Source organism: Haliotis cracherodii, unplaced genomic scaffold (genome assembly GCF_022045235.1).
Source record: "Haliotis cracherodii isolate W230 unplaced genomic scaffold, xgHalCrac1.p SCAF_6, whole genome shotgun sequence".
Taxonomy (NCBI): Eukaryota; Metazoa; Mollusca; class Gastropoda; order Lepetellida; family Haliotidae; genus Haliotis; species Haliotis cracherodii.
This window is the reverse complement of record NW_027266319.1, coordinates 1,413,720-1,435,163: the sequence shown is the minus strand read 5'-3', so window position 1 is coordinate 1,435,163 and position 21,444 is coordinate 1,413,720. Positions and strand designations below refer to the sequence as shown.

The window sequence follows — 21,444 nt, the reverse complement described above, 5'->3', positions numbered from 1 at the left end:
ACCTGTATACTGTCTCCCTCACCACTGTCTACCTGTATACTGTCTACCTCACCACTGCCTACCTGTATACTGTCTCCCTTACCACTGCCTACCTGTATACTGTCTCCCTCACCACTGTCTACCTGTATACTGTCTCCCTCACCACTGCCCCACCTGTATACTGTCTCCCTCACCACTGTCTACCTGTATACTGTCTACCTCACCACTGCCTACCTGTATACTGTCTCCCTCACCACTGCCCACCTGTATACAGTCTCCCTCACCACTGTCTCCCTGTATACTGTCTCCCTCACCACTGCCCCACCTGTACACTGTCTCCGTCACCACTGCCTACCTGTATACTGTCTCCCTCACCACTGCCTACCTGTATACTGCCTTCCACAGACATATGACTGATGACTTGTTTGTGTTCTGCTGCCTTTGACAATCGCCATTTCGGTTGACAACAGAATCTGCGCCAGAACGATGGATCGTCTGCAAGTTGCTGCCACACTTTACAGACCTGTGACGACCGACATAAACTCACTGAAACAAAAAATGACCATTGGGTTATCTGTATCCAAGTCAGCAAAACAAGCTACCCATGTCCAAATCAGTGAAACAAGCTACCCAGGTGCTAGCCATGTCCAAGTCAGTGAACAAGCTATCCTGGTGCTAGCCACATGGTCACAGAAAGGTATCAAGCATTCAACGCAACTTTAAAAACATGGTGATATTCACCTGGATCTAGGTAGGACATGATCTTGGCAGCCAGGTAACTAGGCAACCAGGTGATGATGTCCTGGCAGTTTGGGGGGCAGCCACGGTGGAGATTGGCCTCCATCTTCACAGACAACAGATGAATCTGAGGCAGGTCACAACCACTCTGAAACACAAGGGACAATCAGGAAGAGGCGCAATCATGATAACACAAGTGTCTTCACCGGGGAGGATATAACACATGTGTCTTCACCGGGGAGGATATAACACATGTGTCTTCACCGGGGTGGGAATAACACATGTGTCTTCACCAGGGTGGATATAACACATGTGTCTTAACCAGGGTGGGAATAACACATGAGTCTTCACCAGGGTGGGAATAACACATGTGTCTTCATCGGGGTGGGTATAACACATGTGTCTCCATCAGAGTGTGTATAACAGATGTGTCTTCACCAGGGTGGGTATAACACATGTGTCTTCACCAGATTGTGTATAACACATGTGTCTTCACCGGGGTGGGTATAACACATGTGTCTTCACCGGGGTGGGTATAACACATGTGTCTTCACCGGGGTGGGTATAACACATGTTTCTTCACCGGGGTGTGTATAACACTTGTGTATTCACCAGGGTGGGTATAACACATGTGTCTTCACCGGGTTGTGTATAACACTTGTGTATTCACCAGGGTGGGTATAACAGGTCAGGTATGTTAGCATGTTAGAAGCTGCAGTAGAACATGGACTTATCATCTTTCCAATGTGACTTCTCTCTACAGATACTGGTTGTACTTGTTTGATAAAGGTACAAAAGCGATTGAAGCATCTGTACCGAAACATCACATTGAAAGATAACAGAAGTTTTAAATACATTAGTCAGATTGTTGTCTTGTTTGCTGTTTAACGCCACACTCAGCAATATTCCAGCTATATAGCAGCCGTCTGTAAATAATCCAGTCTTGACCAGACAATCCAGTGATTGACATCATGAACATCGATCAATTCAATTAGGATACGATGACATGCATCAACCAAGTCAGCAAGCCTGATCACCCAATCCCGTTGGTCGTCTCTTACAACAAGCAGAGTCACCTTTTAAGGCAAGCATGGGTTCCTGAAGACCTATTCTACACCTATTCTTCACAGGTAAATACACAAATCGGCTTCAAGAAATGGTCACATGGATTTGGATGCTATAATAAAGTTTGGTAGCAGTGCTATTTTCTGCCACTTGCCACCCTAGACCTGACTCAAGGCTTACCTCCCCTCAATCTGTTGGTGCTGATGAGGGAATTCATGATGTTAGATGAATACTTATTAATAGTGAGCTGTTTCTACTTACCAATAAACTTTTTAAAACTATATTCTTCTGCTCATCACTGAAATCTGCAAACCATCTCTTCATGGCCTGAAACAGGACATCAATACAACAACCATGATCATGATATGGCAACAGCAACAGGCTCCGGATGTGACCAAACATCCCTCAGTTGCACACATCCTACTGATATGATTACTATCACTATGACTGTTCTCAGATGTTCATGCTGCGGCAGCCACCACATACATAAACAACATGTACTAAACACAGACCTTGGCTCCAAAAACTCAAATATCCAAACTGTCTTAAATTCAGCTATGAGAATTATTAATTTGGTACAGTCAAGTCCCACTAATCCGACATCGATGGTTGCATATGATTATGTCGGATTAACGAGTATGTCGGATAAACGAAATTAAGCAGTATCAACATTCGTGATCGAAAATCGGACAGCTTCACGATAGATAACGATTCAAACACGTAATAAAAGAAACATAAAATAAATATTCATATTGTTATGTTACATTGTTTGCGTAATATGTTTTCTAATCATGCAACCTCCAAAGTTAAACACAAAACTACTGTTACAGGCTGTATGACTTATTAAAAATACTTTAAAAAGTATAATCTGAAAACCACAAAGTCGCAACTTTGAAACCGGTACCGCAAAGCTTAGAAAGCTGCTTTCTAAGTGGCTAACGTTGACTTCCTGTTAGTCATTTCATTGGTAGGTCATGGTTCGCGAAAGGTTGTTTCTTTTTTCAAAGCATTAATTGTTTATTGTTAAGCAAGTTTATCTCTGCAGCCATTGTAATATGCAGCTACCAGCTGACTTGTCTCGCATCAAAACACGGGCTGTGTACTTTCGGGCAGATGACCACGGAGTATGCTGATCACTGTTTCGGATTAACGAGCCTGATTAATGAGTGATTTTGGTAGTTTGTTGCAAATTAGGTGTGTCGAAGTCGTAGTGTGAGACTTTCGGATTAACGGGTCTTAAAAGCACTGATTCAATCAGTTCCCATTATTAGTTTCAGATAAAGTCGATTGTTGGATTAAAGACTTGACTGTATGCCGTTGAACTTTGAGCTAACTTACTGCCATTGCTATATCTTTCAGTATTAATTTGGTCATAAGTATGCTGTTGAACTTACAGCTAACAGCCAATGCTATATCTTTCAGTATTAATTTGGTCACAAGTAGGCTGTTGAACTTACAGCTAACAATCAATGCTATATCTTTCAGTATTAATTTAGTCATAAGTATGCTGTTGAACTTAAAGCTAACTGCCAATGCTATATCTTTCAGTAATAATTTGGTCACAAGTATGCTGTTGAGCATACAGCTAACAGCCAATGGTATATCTTTCAGTATTAATTTGGTCACAAGTAGGCTCTTGAACTTACAGCTAACTGCCAATGCTATATCTTTCAGTATTAATTTGATCACAAGTAGGCTCTTTAACTTACCGCTAACTGCCAATGCTATATCTTTCAGTATTAATTTGATCACAAGTAGGCTGTTGAACTTACAGCTAACAGCCAATGGTATATCTTTCAGTAATAATTTGGTCACAAGTATGCTGTTGAGCATACAGCTAACAGCCAATGGTATATCTTTCAGTATTAATTTGGTCACAAGTAGGCTCTTTAACTTACCGCTAACAGCCAATGGTATATCTTTCAGTATTAATTTGGTCACAAGTATGCTGTTGAGCATACAGCTAACAGCCAATGGTATATCTTTCAGTAATAATTTGGTCACAAGTATGCTGTTGAGCATACAGCTAACAGCCAATGGTATATCTTTCAGTAATAATTTGGTCACAAGTTTGCTGTTGAGCATACAGCTAACTGCCAATGCTATATCTTTCAGTATTAATTTGATCACAAGTAGGCTCTTTAACTTACCGCTAACAGCCAATGCTATATCTTTCAGTATTAATTTGATCACAAGTAGGCTGTTGAACTTACCGCTAACTTCTCTTTGAACACACAAGGCTTGACTCCTTCCCTGAAGTCCAGGCCATCAGTGGAGTCTATGTCGTCCGCCACATCCGACTTGGAAGCTGTGCCCAGGGAGAGGCTCCGCTGCAGATTGCCGACCGCCAGATGCGACTTCTGCGCCCTCGCACTCACCCGGGACTGCGGCGCCGAGGACCGCGCTGGGACATCATCTTCACTTTCACTGGAATAGTCACTACGGCGATATTTGTAGTGGCGCCGTGGCCTTGAGAAATGTCCCCAGCACTGAACGCTGGTGGGGTGGTGGGTTTCATCATGCACAGCGTCCAAGGGACACAGTAGGTACTGGTGGGCGATGTTCTTATACTGGTTCTGTGTGTAACTGTCATTCCCATTCACAATGTTGGGATAATACTGAGACGCCTGGGACACACTCTCACACAAGTCCAGGTCAGATCTAAGGGGGAAGGAACTACATTTCGGGGGGTAGGAGATTTCTGGAGGAGGGTCGTTCTCACCGTAGCAGAAGGAATTTGCTGTCTGGAACAACATCATCCGCTGCGGAGGAGGAGATCGAGGGTCATCGCTGTCGGGGTTCGACTGGTGCATGCACAGATGCTTGTCCTGACTTGTGGCCTCATCGCTACTTGGGGAGGTCGACAGGCTCATGTCTTGGAGCCCTTCGCTCAGGCTGCTGCTAGTTCGTCCAATCATGGCGGAAGACCATTCTCGGAGTGGGGAAGGATCAGAGAGGTACCTCATGCATGACACCCTGGGAGTGTTGTCCCCGCCCTCGCCACCGCCCTGCTCCGCAACATCACAGTCACTGCCGGAGTAACAGGGGGAGGCGGGAAGACCAGAGTCCTCCAGGTGCAACACGCGGATGCTGGACGATGGCTCGGCCACGGATGACTTAAGTCTACTCCCGTCACCTGATTCATCCGAGCGAAGGCTTTTTATGAATGACCTTGTGTAAGAAGTGTCCGGACAAGAAAGCTTGACGCTGTTACTCCTTGATAGCTGCTTCCTAGCAAGAGGTTGTTTGGTTACATTTCCATTTGAATTGTCAAAGTTCACAACATGAATTCCAATACTTGATTGTTGCCCAGAAAGCGGCTCCTCTATGGTAATTCTGTGTTCAAGGCGTTTACCATCACCGTTGCCTTCATTCTGCAAATCACCACAGAAAATGGATGTTTTGTCTACGATCTCGACTAATTCCTCCACACACACATGATTGTTGTTTCTCTCTGTGACATCACTTCCTGTGTCTTCCAAGGCAGCAGCGCCCTCTACAGGTCGCAGATTACCAGTGTCCAAGCACAGGTTCTTGTTGTGGCCTGCATTGTCAACCTCAAGTCGATGTAATCTGTTGATAGGTACGTGATTGTTGACCGGTACGTGATTGTTGACCGGTACGTGATTGTTGATCGGTACGTGATTGTTGATCGGCACGTGATTGTTGACGTTTTGCAGGGCGACCTTGAGGAAGTCTGAGTCTCTCAGCTGTAGCAAGTGGACAGCTGTGTCAAGGTCCGGGTCACAGGACACCAGGTGTCGGCACGGAGCATGGGGTGTCTCCCTCTCAGCCCTGCTGCCTTCCATCAATCCAACACTGAAACAAGAAACAACAAGACAGTCTCAAGCTTCTGTAACCAGGCAGGGGTTTACCTTGACTTACAACCATGGGTGCCAGGGGACCCCAATAATTAATATCAAGGGCCCTTGTAGGCAATATGAGGGCCCTTGTAGGCAATATGTGGGTCTTTATAGGCAACATGTGGGTCTTTGTAGGCAATATGAGGGCCCTTGTAGGCAATATGAGGGCCCTTGTAGGCAATATATGGGTCTTTGTAGGCAATATGAGGGCCCATGTAGGCAATACAAGGGTCCTTGTAGACAATATGTGGGTCTTTGTAGGCAATATGAGAGCCCTTGTAGGCAATATATGGGTCTTTATAGGCAATATGTGGGTCTTTGTAGGCAATATGAGAGCCCTTGTAGGCAATATATGGGTCTTTATAGGCAATATGTGGGTCTTTGTAGGCAATATGAGAGCCCTTGTAGGCAATATATGGGTCTTTATAGGCAATATGTGGGTCTTTGTAGGCAATATGAGGGCCCTTGTAGGCAATATATGGGTCTTTATAGGCAATATGTGGGTCTTTGTAGGCAATATGAGAGCCCTTGTAGGCAATATGAGGGCCCTTGTAGGCAATATATGGGTCTTTGTAGGCAATATGAGGGCCCATGAGGCGTTATGTGGGTCTTTGTAGGCAATATGAGGGTCTTTGGAGGCAATATGTGGGTCCTTGTAGGCAATATGTGGGTCTTTGTAGGCAATATGTGGGTCTTTGTAGGCAATATGTGGGTCCTTGTAGGCAATATGTGGGTCTTTGTAGGCAATATGAGGGCCCTTGTAGGCAATATATGGGTCTTTATAGGCAATATGTGGGTCTTTGTAGGCAATATGTGGGTCTTTGTGGGCAATATGTGGGTCCTTGTAGGCAATATGTGGGTCCTTGTATGCAATATGAGGGTCCTGTGAAGTAATGAAATGGTGTAGTGTACTTTACATTTAGACAATGACTATAGAGCCTGGAATGAATCAATGATCATGTGGACAGTGGTCATGACTGATGGATGAAATGACAGACACCCATAACTGCTCTTGATGCGCTGTAGGTACAATGAATAATATTGTGTGTCGCAGAATATTCTTTTTCTGTGTCGATTCTCTACTTTTGTAAAAACAAGACACACATGTGTGCATCACATAAAACCCTGCTCCATGGTATCAAATCAAATGTTGTTTCTCGTATTCTTGGAGCATATTACCAAAGGATATTATGGGACTGTTGGGTAATTGTTACAAGAAATGAATAATTTATCTCAGACACCAATCAAGTTCCATTTCAACAAGTTTCAAATTAAATTCAAGCTAACCATACATTAAGTCATACATTTGGGTCAAAATGAAAGTTGACCGTTGATGCCAAACTTTGACTGTCAAACTTGTTCTTACATATGTTAAAGAATAGCATCAAACCTGGGCTTGCAACAATCCATCAATCACTCAACCTTTTTTATTCTCAATACTGAAAGGCCCATAGAACATATACTACCATGTATAAGCAGAGAGGCTGTACACACGAATTACTTTCTAAATGACATGGCCTGATATATGTCCATTGACAGGTTACGATTGTAATTGTATTAACTGATTTCACACCGCAGTCAGACACAGTATACAAACTCCCAAGCCGACCAGTGCTTGTGTTAGGCCTTTAATGCCCAGCATCAAGCAGGGTAACAACAAGTACCATCTTTTAACTTCTTTTGGTATCACATGGCCAGGGGATTCAACCTCCAACCTTCCACTCTCTGGTCCGACACACTGTCTACTAGACCACGGAGGCGGTCTCACTGACAGCACAACAGACAGAAAAGGACAACAGACAACAGACACTTGAGTGTACATTTCGAACAGATCACAATAATAAGTCTTTCAAAACCAGCATTTCATGTGTTTCACAATAGAGCAGTGTTAGAGTCAGAACTTGACATGACTATCATTAGCTGTAGTAGATACAAGCAGTGGTTTCTATTACTCTCCACTAGAGCATGGCCAGTATTCATCTACACAGATAGACAATGCATTGGATCAATTTATACATACAGTTAACAGTTACTTTAATATTTGGTATAATTTCTGTATAATAATAATAATGTGCTGTATCTTCTGGTGGACTGATCATCAAGTAAAGACAATTTTAACAATTATTATTTCTTTGTCTCATCTAGTCTTGTGATTGTGGTCACATCAGTAAACATTGTGTCAGCCTATCATTATTTGTTTGTTTGTTTGTTTGTTGTTTAACGCCGCACTCAGCAATATTCCAGCATTATGACGGCGGTCTGTAAATAATCAAGTCTGAACCATACAATTAAGTGATTGACATCATGAGCATCGATGGGATATGATGACATACATCAACCAAGTCAGCGAGCCTGACCCCCCAATCCCATTAGTCGCCTCTTATGACATGGGTTGCTGAAAACCTGTTCTACCCCAGATCTTCACAGGCCTCAGATGATTGCACTTGGAATAGTCATCAGCCTATTAGCTACTCTTCAAGCTGCAGAGCACTGACTAGGTGAACCAGACATCGGCAGCAGCACTGGATCCCCGACTCACACAGAGTCACATGACCAGGAGGAAACGAGTATTGAATGGCACAGCCTGAGTTTCACATTGTCACAATCAGGAAACCAACATACTCCTGAAACTAGACTCACAAAAGTGTTGCAACACTTACTCCAATGCAAAAAACTTTTGCCTCATTCAAATGATTGCTTTGTTTGTTTGCTGTTTAACGCTGCATTCAGCAATATTCCAGCTTTACCACGGCGGTCTGTAAATAATCAGGTCTTGACCAGACAATCCAATGATTGACATCATGAGCATCTATCTTCGCAATATGGATACTATGACATGCAGCAACCAAGTCAGCGAGCCTGACCACCCGATCCCATTAGTCACCTCTTACTACAAGCACAGTCGCCTCTCAAGGCTGCTGAATATCTATTCTCTACCAGGATCTTCACGGGTCTCAAATGATTGCACTTGGAATAGTTAAATCATGATATATTATAGTATCTGTATCTACACCTGCTCATGTCAATAAATAGATTCTCTACAGAAAAAAGGAAAGTCATAAGTGTGAATACTACACTAGGGGCAATCAAACTCTTCAATCTGTCACTGTCAGTGAGGTAGCCACTGTACGTGGAAGTATTTGGCATGGACACCAGTCTACAGCAAGTAAGGGATAGAAATCTATCAGCAATTAATGGCATACACATAAAAAACAGCTCAGGTTCTTTTTCCTGATGATTTCTACACAGACTGTACGACTTGTGTCAACTCATCTTGGACCAGACAAACAAGTGACCGATGTCATGAACATCGGTCCATACAATTGGGATACAAACACATACATCAACCATGTCAGCAGGCTTGACCACCCGATTCCATTAGTCGCCTCTTACAGCAAGCGTGGGTTGCTGGAGACCTATTCTAACACGCATCTTAACAGGATGTAAAGCTATTGAACCACCATGTTACTCCACTATATGTACTGTCCAATACAATATGTTTCTATACCTTAATCTTCTCGAACAGGCTTTAGAGACACACTGTAACTTGCAACACCAATACAATGATACATAGCAGTATATAACAACAGCAAAACATCCGCCAGACAGACTTGGCTGTGTAACTGTAAGGCTAAATCTCACAACCAGCAGCTCAAGAAAATGAGTGCTCCTGTGAAAAATCAGTCCAAGTAACACAAATTACAGAGCCACTAAAGATAATGTCTGCTGCTATTCACAGATCCAATGGCTAAGGATAGAGTAAACCTATCCTAAACTTTCCACAACTAACACTGAGGATCAAAGAGAAATGCATAAGGATGTATTTTTCCATACTACATATTTTATTCTCAAATCTCTATCTAGTTTGTATGTTTCTATTCTATTATTGCACCAAAAATGGCCCTGAACATATCATACTATCACACGGTCAGAAGATTCTCCACAATATGACATTTCTATGTAGGTTAGGAACTCTTATCAATAATAGTTCAATCAATTTTTGTTTAAAACAGATTTGAAATTGAATGTAAAAATTAGTGATTTTAGTTTAACAGTCTGCCTGTACTATTGGGGTGACCGACTTCCTTAATAAACATTTTCTGTGGTGGATCAGGCAATACAGTTACGATTCGTTTTACCGATCAATTACATATAAACACAGTCTTTGCTTTGACACTTAAGCAATAAATGTAATCGTATCTAAGTGTGTGTCAGTCGACATCAGTGAAGTCCGTCATGGTCGTGTTTAATTACATGCATCACCAGCGTTCCATACAACTCGATGCAACTCACCTTCACAAACATGGAGACAACAGGGGTTGTTGCCGGTCAGTTATTAACGGACGGTCATTCTGTGTGTCCTCCCGTAGGCAATACGCACATTTTTACGTCGATCATTACAAATAACAACGTTTCACATATTTCTTTCCACATACGACCTTGACCTTTTCTTTGCGCCCCAGGGTCGCGCGGGGTCAAAAGAATAGGCCATTTTAATTGATAGGTTGATATGAGATATTTGTATGCATCATATCCAGCAAACTATGGATCTAAATACGTTTAATGATTAAATATTGCCAACATTTAATGAAATATATATATAAATGTCTATTTGGCTAAGTTATGTCTTTTCTCATGAAGAATGTTATCTATGATAAAGGACGCTCCCACCCCTGAACGGTCAAATCCTAACTTTAGCTCCGCTGACGTCATTTCCGCAGAGGAAGTAAAAATACGGAAGTGTATTGCGCGACGTTCGAGAGCCAGTGGGTAAAATGGAAAAAGGCCTAGAAAAACACATGGATGAAACGTGAGACTCACTTAGACAGATTACATTGACGAGGACACGAATAAGTTTCCTCATCACGATTAACTGCTTTATATATATCTGTGATTAACGTTACTGTTGTTACGGCGATAGTAGGTCGGCAACACCCTGTTCACGCAGGACGCCAACAGGTGACTAAGTTACTGACCACTCGCCCTAATCAGCAGAACGTTGTTTTGTTATACCTTGGCCGACAGCGGCGATAGATTGTGTCATCATAATTCTTTGTCGATTGACATTTAGATTTTTGAGTGACAAGATAGCTCAAGCAAAGACGTATGTACGTCTTTGGCTCAAGATAGTATTGATCAGCAAGTGATATCAAGGGATATGAAGTAAGTGGTGCGAGTTTCCAAACATCTTTATCATGTTTGACAGTTGTATGTTTCTGAGTTTGTGCTGCAAGTTAAAATTGGGCCGCATGCACTTCCAATCATACTCACTCACGTTCACTTACATCATTATTGTATCAAGCTCGTCAAAGCAATTGTCCATTCGTGGAGCTCTTTATACTGTTCCTGCCACCAGTCAAGTCACCCCATTGTGATCAGCTTCCTGAGGCAAGAATGTTACTGACTGCAAAAGTCCGGTTTGATTGGAATTTCTGGGTTCGATCGTGGCCCACCAGTGGCTATTACAAGTTATGTCCCTTCTATGTCCCTACTATTGACCAGTGAGATTCCACCTCTCATATCACTGGCATTTGCTTCAAACAAAATGTCGGCGTCCAGTGAAGATGATCAGATTGATAATCAAGATCTATATTGTAATAAAACGGGTCTATCTTTGTTTCTTTGCTAAGTGCATCAAATCAAGTGAGCAGCTTGATTAGAAACATGAAAGGATTTGGAAAATATCTGTTGATGCCGAGTTGGCGATACACATGCTTTACAAATCCTGCAATCGACCAAACTTTGCACAGCTGTTGACCCAAACCGGAGGTCCATTATGTTACGCGAGTTTGATTGGACTATGCATAGACTCGTTAGTCCAACCAAAATAAAACTCCATGATTCCAGCCCAGTTCGGGAAGGGTGGAAACTGGACTATAATAGTCCGTTAACTCCCTTGACTCAGGAAGATGCACTGTAATAGGTGGCCTCAACCATGCCTGGAGTTGAACTTGCAACTGACTGACCGTGAGGTTTGTCATGACGCAAAATACTCTTACCCCAGGTAAATTATTTTCTTTGTGTGTCCATTTGAATTTATATTTCCACTCTCATGTAATTGGTATTGTAAGAAAATATTTTAGCAGGGTTAAGAGTGTTTGGCGTCACAGCTGTCATCACTTGTTTGTAAACATAACGGTAAGTCGGTTGTGAGTTCAACTCCATGGTTGTGGTCACCTGTCACAGTGGGAAGCTTTGACTGGTGGCAGTAACTGTATAGAGAGCTCGGCAAATGGACTTGCTGTGAGGAGCTTGAGTAGTGTTTGTGTTCCAGCAATGAGAGTTATCTCCCTTACACCAGTAGTGTTCATCCACCAGGTAGACAGTGAGCCTGTCCTAACACTCATTTGTTATATGCAGAGTCACATCCCTCTGTTGTGCCAGAATCTGAATGACTGATTGTTAATTTTGCTCCTGGGTTTCACCAAAGTTGGAAAAATGTAGGTTTCATTATGTTTTGTACATTCAGATAATGGCTTTAGTAATTATAGTTTATTATCCCCCACCATGAAGCAGAACTCAAAAACCATGAGAGATATAAGTAAAGATAAGAATTTGTGGATAAACAACTTCTTTTTTACAATTAAAGGGGCACTGATCTAACGCAATTCCCCGGGACTGGTTGTTGCCTTTGTTATTGTTTTTTCCCAGTGAGTACCCGGATGTATAGCAGAAATCTAGACTAGTTCGTGACCTCTGCTGCGCCTTTCGTAAGCGCATTGGTCACTTTTATGGATACCGGTAGTAATAAGGGTGTATGGTCACATTGATCATCAAAATGAAATACAGTTTTCGAGATAATAAGGAAATGTAGGTATCTTTGGGGGTAGCATCGGTAATGGTGACGAAGTTTTGATAAGTCACTTGCTTGGTAATTTTGCGATTTTCATTTACACTATTTTTACTTGCAACACGAAGTAAATATTTCACCTAAGCATTGCTTTTTTATAGTGTGCATATTTTTTTACTGTCAAAATGTGTAACATATTTATTAAACTTCTAAATATTTTACAAAGTGACTGAAAAACATTTCGTTGAAAAGTACATTTCTATGTTGTTTGGCTTCTAATCCTACATAATAATCTGTTGTGATGTTTGTAGACCCTTTTGATGTCTTAATCAATCTGGACAGATTTCTTAGTCAAAATGGCTGAAATATTTACACATTTTATAAATTGCCTGAGAGAATCACATTTTACAAATCGACGGTAATATATACACGCTTACAAAGGAAAAGACTGGTGAAAACAACGTCTATCATGCATTGAAGGATTTCCCAACCAAGGCGTAGAGAAACAAGAACGAATCCGTTCAAATGAAGGAAAACAAAATGCAAATACCATAATTACAACCCACCAAATTTATGTGTATAAATTTTAGGCAGCTTCCTTGTTCGAGGAATGTATCCGTGAATATCCACACAAAGGAACAATATCCCACTCGTCTGCAGCTGTACAAAGAAACTAATTCGATGTCACGTGTCTCAGTAACAATCAAATATTTTAAAAGATATATCGTTTTGGGATATTATAACCCGTGTTCGTTTCTCAACCGATCACTTGGATTGTTTCAGGTGTTTCACATAGGTGTCAAGTCTCAAGGGTCGGGTGAGAAAGCCCACGTGACAACTATTTTCATAACGTCCACGGTTCCATTGAGTGATAGATAACAATGATCAATCAATCAACGTATTATCAGTTAACCCTTTGAACAAAGTATGTTGTTTTTACATCGGCACTTCTGATATTAGTGTATTCCCTTTGTTTTAGTAAACCTAGACATGTAAACACTGACTTTTGACATATCCACTGTGCAAGATAACAGTGATTAATCAATCAACATATTTTCTGTTAATCCTTTGATGACCAGGAACGATCCCTTGATTTACAAAAAAAAGTAAATCAACTGATCATTCATCTCTTGCTTGGCTGCCACGTGCATATTACATAACACACATTTCACCTCACTTCAAACCTGGATTTAGATTGAATAATTACCCCAGACACAATAAATGCCAAATGGGAACCTTTGTCAGGTAATCTAAGTGGTGTTACCACTAATTGTACCTGTAATAAATTCATTAACTGAGCATCAAGTGAATGACGACAAATACACAAGTGTAGGGTTAGACGAGAAAACGTAGATGACAACAAGGGAGTAGTAATCGTATTATCGACGCAATCCAAAACCCAAAAATGCTTTCACTGCATGAATACTTTTTTTAGTATTAAACTATAACCATTTGGGGTATTTCCAAATGACAAGATCCGACGAGCTCCGCCGTTCTTTTTGTCTCTTTGTTTAGGCTGAAGAAATTAATTAACATGTGCCCTTTGTCGAAATCTTTATAGATCACAGTTAACCAATCAGTGTATATGCAAAAATGCGTAAAACAAATATTGCCTCCAGCCTCCAAGTTCATTTAGCTGTCCTTGCAGACGGTAGTCCAGTCTCTGGTCACGCTCAGTTGCGTTGCGTATCATCCGGGTACTCACAGGGAAAAAAACAATAACAAAGGCAGCAACCAGTCCGGGGAATTGCGTTAGATCAGTGCCCCTTTAAGAGTGACGTTTCGTTGTAGGTTCTAACACTGTTATCAAGCAAGTGATATACAGAGTGTGGTTGACAAGTATCTATACAAGTAGGAAACAATGTTTATACAGTAGAGTAGATATTGTTATACTGGAGTAGAGAAGCCTGTTATGTATACACAAGGGTAGTGATGACAATCATCGATGAAGTCAGTGACATAAGCAATGGATGAAGCCAGTGATATAAACAACAGGATTATCATGATTATGGCTGATTGGGGTCCTTGATGAGCTGATGGTATGCCGGGGGTATTGGTCACGGTTGATTGATGTTGATGGCTTCTTTTAGTTTCCTGATTTTGAAGTCTTTGAGGTTGGTGGTGAGGGCTGTGACTCTCTTCCACTGGATGCTGTTTTGGGTTGTCACGGATGTGGTCTGATAGAGCTGATTTAGAGTCATCTTTGGAGACTGAGCTTTGATGTCCTTTTATTCGGGTTTTGAGGGGCCTAGATGTTTCTCCTATGTAAGCTTGTCCACAATTGCACAGAATGTGGTACACTGCTCCTGATGGTTCTGGCTTGTGGCTGGATGGTGGTTTCCCTGTGGCTTTAATTGTGTTCTGAATGGTGTGACTTCTCTTGAAAACTACATCAGTGTTAGCCTGTTTCTTTAAGAGTCTTTTGATTTTGTGGCTAACTGTTCCAAAGTAGGGGAGGATGATCACAAAGGGTGCAGACTGTTGACGTGGGGATTTCTGAGATTTCCTGGTGATGTTCAGTATCGTCTGTTGTACAAGTTGCTCAGGATAGTGGTTATACTGTGTAAATACTTGTTTGAGGTGGCTTAGTTCAGTAGTTAGATGTTGCTTCGTGGAACAGATTTTGTGAGCTCATCTTGCTAGGGTTGAAACAATTTCTTTCTTGACTTGAGGTGGATGTTTGGAGGCATAGTGTATGTATTGATCTGTGTGGGTAGGTTTCCGATAAACAGTGGTCTGGAGTTTGTCATTATTATCTTTCTGTACGAGTACATCAAGGAAGGGGAGCTGTAACATCCCCAATAACTCCCCTCTGCTGTTTCTGCAAAGTTGATGACACCTTTGTCATCCTACATCCCAACAATGACCCCAGAACTCTAATGAGCCACCTGAATTCCCCAAACCCATGAATGCAGTTCACCATGGAGGAAGAAAGAATGTCATTTCTTTTCCAGGTTTAAGCTGCCTGGTGTGGCTGCAGTGCTGTGCACAGATGGACACGGGCTTTGTCTGGGCGGTGAGTCGACATCAGTACATGTGCACTACACAAAGCAGCAGGCCCGTGAAGATCCGGGTCAGATTAGGTCTTCAGCAACCCATGCGTGTCGTAAGATGCGATTAACAGGTTTGGGTGGTCAGGCTTGCTGACTTGGTTGATGCGTGTCATCGCATCCCAAATGTGTAGATTTTGCGATACAACGCTTATCACGATACAATACATCAAATTGTAAGAAATGATGAAATGACTGAAATACAACTCTAAATCCAAGAGACATTTATTCATTATTATCTAAAAAACAACAACTGGTTATCAAGAAAAAACTAGAATAAAACGGTTTTAAATGAAGGGATGGTTATTAAATGTGATAGTTAGTGGGTGCATCCTCTATCACCTCATCCTTGTGTTTTGCCATTCTGACAAGTGGCGCTCTGCTACTTCTGCCATTACGAGAGGTAACTCCATCACTTCCTCTTCTATCTGTTTGATTGGAGTTCTAGTAAGTAAGAACACGTACTTCATGGATGACAACTTCTGGTTTATTGCATATAGCGATGTTTCGATGTAGATTCTTACACCATCATCAAGCTGGAGTGACAACAACCAAGTGATCAGAGAAGAAATTTGATATCACTTGACTGTTGTCACTCCAGCTTGATAATACATCCAAAAAATACTTCGAACATAGCTACAGTTAACTACGGTTATAACGAACTTTATACTGAACTAAAATCAGTGGTCCCTTCAAGTTCGAGTACGGTTATAATGAACTCGAAGGGACCACTGATTTTAGTTCAGTGTAAAGTTCGTTATAAGCATATATATACATGTATGAACAGCAAATGGTTGGGACCAAAAAATATGTTCGTTATATCCGTCAGTTTGTTATAAGCGGGTTCGTTATAAACATGTTCGTTATAAACGTAGTTTATTGTATATGCAATCAACCAGAAGTTGTTATCCATGAGGTTGTATATTTTCCTTGTTCCTGTTCTGTTTTTAGTGTCTCGCGATCTCACAGGAATGATATTGTAGGTAATAGTGAATCGCTACAACTCTGATGCTCATGATGTTAATCACTGGATTATCTGGTCCAGACTTGATTATTTACAGACCTCCTTCATACAGCTGGAATATTGCTGAATGCAGCGTTAAACAACAAACAAACAAACCCAACCCTGCGTGTGTCATGTTCAGTGTTTGTGTCAGGTGAACTACACAACTATTGTGGGGGCAAGGGTGGCCCAGTCATCTAAGGCGCCGCGATTTGCTTGCAGAGTTGCATCCCTTGGGCACGCCAGAAACCTATGATTGTGGGTTAGAATCCCGGTTCGTCCAGATTATGTTTCTAGGTTTGTCAGCCTTATACCTTTGCTCGTGGGTTTCACCGAAGTGGTAACCGTCTGAGACCATGATATAACTGGAATACTGTTAAAAGCGGCGTTAAACCTAACTCACTCACTCACTCACATAACTTTTGGGTTCTCTTAGCTAGTCCCATGTTTTGCGTTCCAGCTAAGGGCAGTGCACCCAAGCATTCATCGGGGCCCATTGCTACACTGGCGGCCATGGCGGGTGACCTGGGTCCTTCCAGCGCAGCCAGTCCCGTGGTGTGCATCGAGTCTGAAGCAGGGTGAGCTTGGCTATATTAAAGTGCACGACATCACCATCTCCATTGACAAATGCCGATTGAAGCCGAAACTCTACATGACAGTCCATGTTTTCACGGGGATATTACAATTTGATTTACAGAAAAAGGCAGATAGGAGAGCAGTTTTATTGCCTAGTAACTAGTATTGAAACAGTTTAAGTTTCACCGATGTTTGAACTAAGGTTCACCAATGTTGGAACTAAGGTTGTTCACTACCACACCATCTCTGAAATCAAATGTAACTTGTGTATGGTTCTAGTGAGCGTTTTCCTTTGTCAGTTTTCTTAGTTGTTGAATGTACGGGTCATGTGTTTGATGGTAGGGACGCCTGTTTGATGTTAAGACATGTGTTTGATGTATGGGACGCCTGTTTGATGTTAAGACATGTGTTTGATGGTAGGGACGCCTGTTTGATGTTAAGACGTGTTTGATGTTAGGGACGCTTGTTTGATGTTAAGACGTGTTTGATGTTAGGGACGCCTGTTTGATGTTAAGACGTGTTTGATGTTAGGGACGCCTGTTTGATGTTAAGACGTGTTTGATGTTAGGGACGCCTGTTTGATGTTAAGACGTGTTTGATGTATGGGACGCCTGTTTGATGTTAAGACATGTGTTTGATGGTAGGGACGCCTGTTTGATGTTAAGACGTGTTTGATGTTAGGGACGCCTGTTTGATGTTAAGACGTGTTTGATGTTAGGGACGCCTGTTTGATGTTAAGACATGTGTTTGATGTTAGGGACGCCTGTTTGATGTTAAGACATGTGTTTGATGTATGGGACGCCTGTTTGATGTTAAGACGTGTTTGATGTTAGGGACGCCTGTTTGATGTTAAGACATGTGTTTGATGTTAGGGATGCCTGTTTGATGTTAAGACATGTGTTTGATGTATGGGACGCCTGTTTGATGTTTAGACATGTGTTTGATGTCAGGGATGCCTGTTTGATGTTAAGACATGTGTTTGATGTCAGGGATGCCTGTTTGATGTTAAGACGTGTTTGATGTCAGGGACGCCTGTTTGATGTTAAGACATGTGTTTGATGTATGGGACGTGTTTGATGTTGAGGACACGTAGTGAAAGGGATGTGTGTTTGACTAAGGAACATGTTTGATGTTTAGTATTGATATGTATGTGTCTTTCATTGCAGGAGTGTCCTCATCAAGAGCTGTGACAATCTGACAGTTGCGGTATTCAAGGCCACGTGATGTCATGCCGTCACTCCGAACTCAATCATGTTTATTCAACAAATCATTTTGTAATGTCGGTAATGCCAGCTGTCTGTGTATATAGTGCCAGTGAGCCCACATGGTCTCCTGAAATAAAGGAATGACCCTCCTTTTCCGTGCAATACTTTGCTTGACTTTTATAGACAACTCCCTTGCCTTGGGAAGATACCAGGTCCAGACGTGCTAGCTTTACTGAATGTAATTAAAAATATTTCACTTATGTAATCAGGTTTTTCACTGAGTTTTTATTGGAAGTATTAGGATCAGCTGTCTAGAGCATGGGAGTGTGAGACATCTGTCTGGTGAGTGTGAGGGAGCGTGAGACATCTGTCAAGAGCGTGAGGGAGTGTGAGACATCTGTCTGGTGAGTGTGAGGTAGTGTGAGACATCTGTCTGGTGAGTGTGAGGGAGCGTGAGACATCTGTCAAGAGTGTGAGGGAGTGTGAGACATCTGTCTGGTGAGTGTGAGGGAGTGTGATACATCTGTCTGGTGAGTGTGAGGGAGCGTGAGACATCTGTCTGGTGAGTGTGAGACATCTGTCTGGTGAGTGTGAGACATCTGTCTGGTGAGTGTGAGACATCTGTCAAGAGCGTGAGGGAGTGTGAGACATCTGTCTGGTGAGTGTGAGGGAGTGTGATACATCTGTCTGGTGAGTGTGAGACATCTGTCTGGTGAGTGTGAGACATCTGTCTGGTGAGTGTGAGGGAGTGGAGGACAACTGTCTGGTGAGTGTGAGGGAGTGTGAGACATCTGTCTGGTGAGTGTGAGACATCTGTCAAGAGCGTGAGGGAGTGTGAGACATCTGTCTGGTGAGTGTGAGGGAGTGTGATACATCTGTCTGGTGAGTGTGAGACATCTGTCTGGTGAGTGTGAGGGAGTGTGAGACATCTGTCTGGTGAGTGTGAGACATCTGTCTGGTGAGTGTGAGACATCTGTCTGGTGAGTGTGAGGGAGTGTGAGACATCTGTCTGGTGAGCGTGAGACATCTGTCTGGTGAGTGTGAGACATTTGTCTGGCGAGTGAGACATCTGTCCGGTGAGCGTGAGACATCTGTCTGGTGAGTGTGAGACATCTGTCCGGTGAGTGTGAGACATCTGTCTGGTGAGTGTGAGACATTTGTCTGGTGAGTGAGACATCTGTCTGGTGAGCGTGAGACATCTGTCTGGTGAGTGTGAGACATCTGTCCGGTGAGTGTGAGACATCTGTCTGGTGAGTATGAGGGAGTGGGGGACATCTGTCTGGTGAGTGTGAGGGAGTGTGAGACATCTGTCTGGTGAGTGTGAGACATCTGTCTGGTGAGTGTGAGGGAGTGTGAGACATCTGTCTGGTGAGCGTGAGACATCTGTCTGGTGAGTGTGAGACATTTGTCTGGCGAGTGAGACATCTGTCCGGTGAGCGTGAGACATCTGTCTGGTGAGTGTGAGACATCTGTCCGGTGAGTGTGAGACATCTGTCTGGTGAGTGTGAGACATTTGTCTGGTGAGTGAGACATCTGTCTGGTGAGCGTGAGACATCTGTCTGGTGAGTGTGAGACATCTGTCCGGTGAGTGTGAGACATCTGTCTGGTGAGTATGAGGGAGTGGGGGACATCTGTCTGGTGAGTGTGAGGGAGTGTGAGACATCTGTCTGGTGAGTGTGAGGGAGTGTGATACATCTGTCTGATGAGTGTGAGACATCTGTCTGGTGAGTGTGAGGGAGTGTGAGACATCTGTCAAGAGCGTGAGGGAGTGTGAGACATCTGTCTGGTGAGTGTGAGGGAGTGTGATACATCTGTCTGGTGAGTGTGAGACATCTGTCTGGTGAGTGTGAGGGAGTGTGAGACATCTGTCTGGTGAGTGTGAGGGAGCGTGAGACATCTGTCTGGTGAGTGTGAGGGAGTGTGATACATCTGTCTGATGAGTGTGAGACATCTCTCTGGTGAGTGTGAGGGAGTGTGAGACATCTGTCAAGAGTGTGAGGGAGTGTGAGACATCTGTCTGGTGAGCGTGAGGGAGTGTGATACATCTGTCTGGTGAGTGTGAGGGAGTGTGATACATCTGTCTGGTGAGTGTGAGACATCTGTCTGGTGAGTGTGAGGGAGAGTGAGACATCTGTCTGGTGAGTGTGAGACATCTGTCTGGTGAGTGTGAGGGAGTGTGATACATCTGTCTGATGAGTGTGAGACATCTGTCTGGTGAGTGTGAGGGAGTGGGGGACATCTGTCTGGTGAGTGTGAGGGAGCGTGAGACATCTGTCTGGTGAGTGTGAGGTAGTGTGATACATCTGTCTGATGAGTGTGAGACATCTGTCTGGTGAGTGTGAGGGAGCGTGAGACATCTGTCTGGTGAGTGTGAGGGAGTGTGATACATCTGTCTGATGAGTGTGAGACATCTGTCTGGTGAGTGTGAGGGAGTGGGGGACATCTGTCTGGTGAGTGTGAGGGAGCGTGAGACATCTGTCTGGTGAGTGTGAGGGAGTGTGATACATCTGTCTGATGAGTGTGAGACATCTGTCTGGTGAGTGTGAGGGAGCGTGAGACATCTGTCAAGAGTGTGAGGGAGTGTGAGACATCTGTCTGGTGAGTGTGAGGGAGTGTGATACATCTGTCTGATGAGTGTGAGACATCTGTCTGGTGAGTGTGAGGGAGTGTGAGACATCTGTCAAGAGTGTGAGGGAGTGTGAGACATCTGTCTGGTGAGTGTGAGGGAGTGTGATACATCTGTCTGATGAGTGTGAGACATCTGTCTGGTGAGTGTGAGACATCTGTCTGGTGAGTGTGAGACATCTGTCTGGTGAGTAAGAGACATCTGTCTGTTGAGTGTGAGACATCTGTCTGGTGAGTGTGAGACATCTGTCTGCTGAGTGTGAGACATCTGTCTGCTGAGTGTGAGACATCTGTCTGGTGAGTGTGAGGGAGTGGGGGACATCTGTCTGGTGAGTGTGAGGGAGTGTGAGACATCTGTCTGGTGAGTGTGAGGGAGTGTGAGACATCTGTCAAGAGCGTGAGGGAGTGTGAGACATCTGTCTGGTGAGTGTGAGGGAGTGTGATACATCTGTCTGGTGAGTGTGAGACATCTGTCTGGTGAGTGTGAGACATCTGTCTGGTGAGTGTGAGACATCTGTCTGGCGAGTGTGAGACATCTGTCTGGGGCGTG

At 43.1% G+C, this 21,444-nt stretch overlaps 3 protein-coding genes across 4 annotated transcripts in view; 1 reads left to right on the top strand and 2 right to left on the bottom strand.

Moving 5' to 3' along the window:
* Positions 1 to 10,071, bottom strand: part of LOC139444855 (F-box/WD repeat-containing protein 7-like) — a 33,464-nt gene extending 23,393 nt beyond the window's left edge. For both annotated transcript variants that reach the window (XR_011651851.1, XM_071225842.1), the window contains exons 1-5: positions 9,939 to 10,071; positions 3,996 to 5,601; positions 2,044 to 2,109; positions 721 to 865; positions 365 to 525 (exon numbers count right to left, since the gene is read on the bottom strand). Coding sequence is in view for 1 of the 2 variants with exons in the window: in XM_071225842.1 (XP_071081943.1) it covers positions 365 to 525; positions 721 to 865; positions 2,044 to 2,109; positions 3,996 to 5,591 (1,968 nt within the window). In the remaining variant the exon portion in view is untranslated. The remainder of the gene's footprint in view (positions 1 to 364; positions 526 to 720; positions 866 to 2,043; positions 2,110 to 3,995; positions 5,602 to 9,938) is intronic.
* On the bottom strand, positions 5,702 to 6,238 carry LOC139445374 (cuticle protein 16.5-like). The gene has a single exon (XM_071226510.1). The coding sequence runs from the start codon at positions 6,236 to 6,238 to the stop codon at positions 5,702 to 5,704; it is 537 nt and encodes a 178-aa protein (XP_071082611.1).
* Positions 10,072 to 10,366: 295 nt separating the features above from the next.
* On the top strand, positions 10,367 to 18,534 carry LOC139445718 (ragulator complex protein LAMTOR5-like). Its single transcript, XM_071226923.1, has 4 exons — positions 10,367 to 10,455; positions 15,390 to 15,451; positions 16,949 to 17,066; positions 18,231 to 18,534. Exons 1-4 carry the CDS (start codon positions 10,421 to 10,423, stop codon positions 18,286 to 18,288), a joined length of 273 nt encoding a protein of 90 aa, XP_071083024.1. The 5' UTR covers positions 10,367 to 10,420; the 3' UTR covers positions 18,289 to 18,534.
* The last annotated feature ends 2,910 nt before the right edge of the window (positions 18,535 to 21,444 follow it).

Coding starts and splice junctions, on each gene's coding strand:
- LOC139445374 (XM_071226510.1), bottom strand. CDS start 6,238: ATGGGCCCTCATATTGCCTACAAAGACCCATATATTGCCTACAAGGGC.
- LOC139445718 (XM_071226923.1), top strand. CDS start 10,421: ATGGAAAAAGGCCTAGAAAAACACATGGATGAAAC. Junction 15,452..16,948: donor ACACGGGCTTTGTCTGGGCG/GTGAGTCGACAT, acceptor TTTGCGTTCCAG/CTAAGGGCAGTGCACCCAAG. Junction 17,067..18,230: donor TGCATCGAGTCTGAAGCAGG/GTGAGCTTGGCT, acceptor CTTTCATTGCAG/GAGTGTCCTCATCAAGAGCT.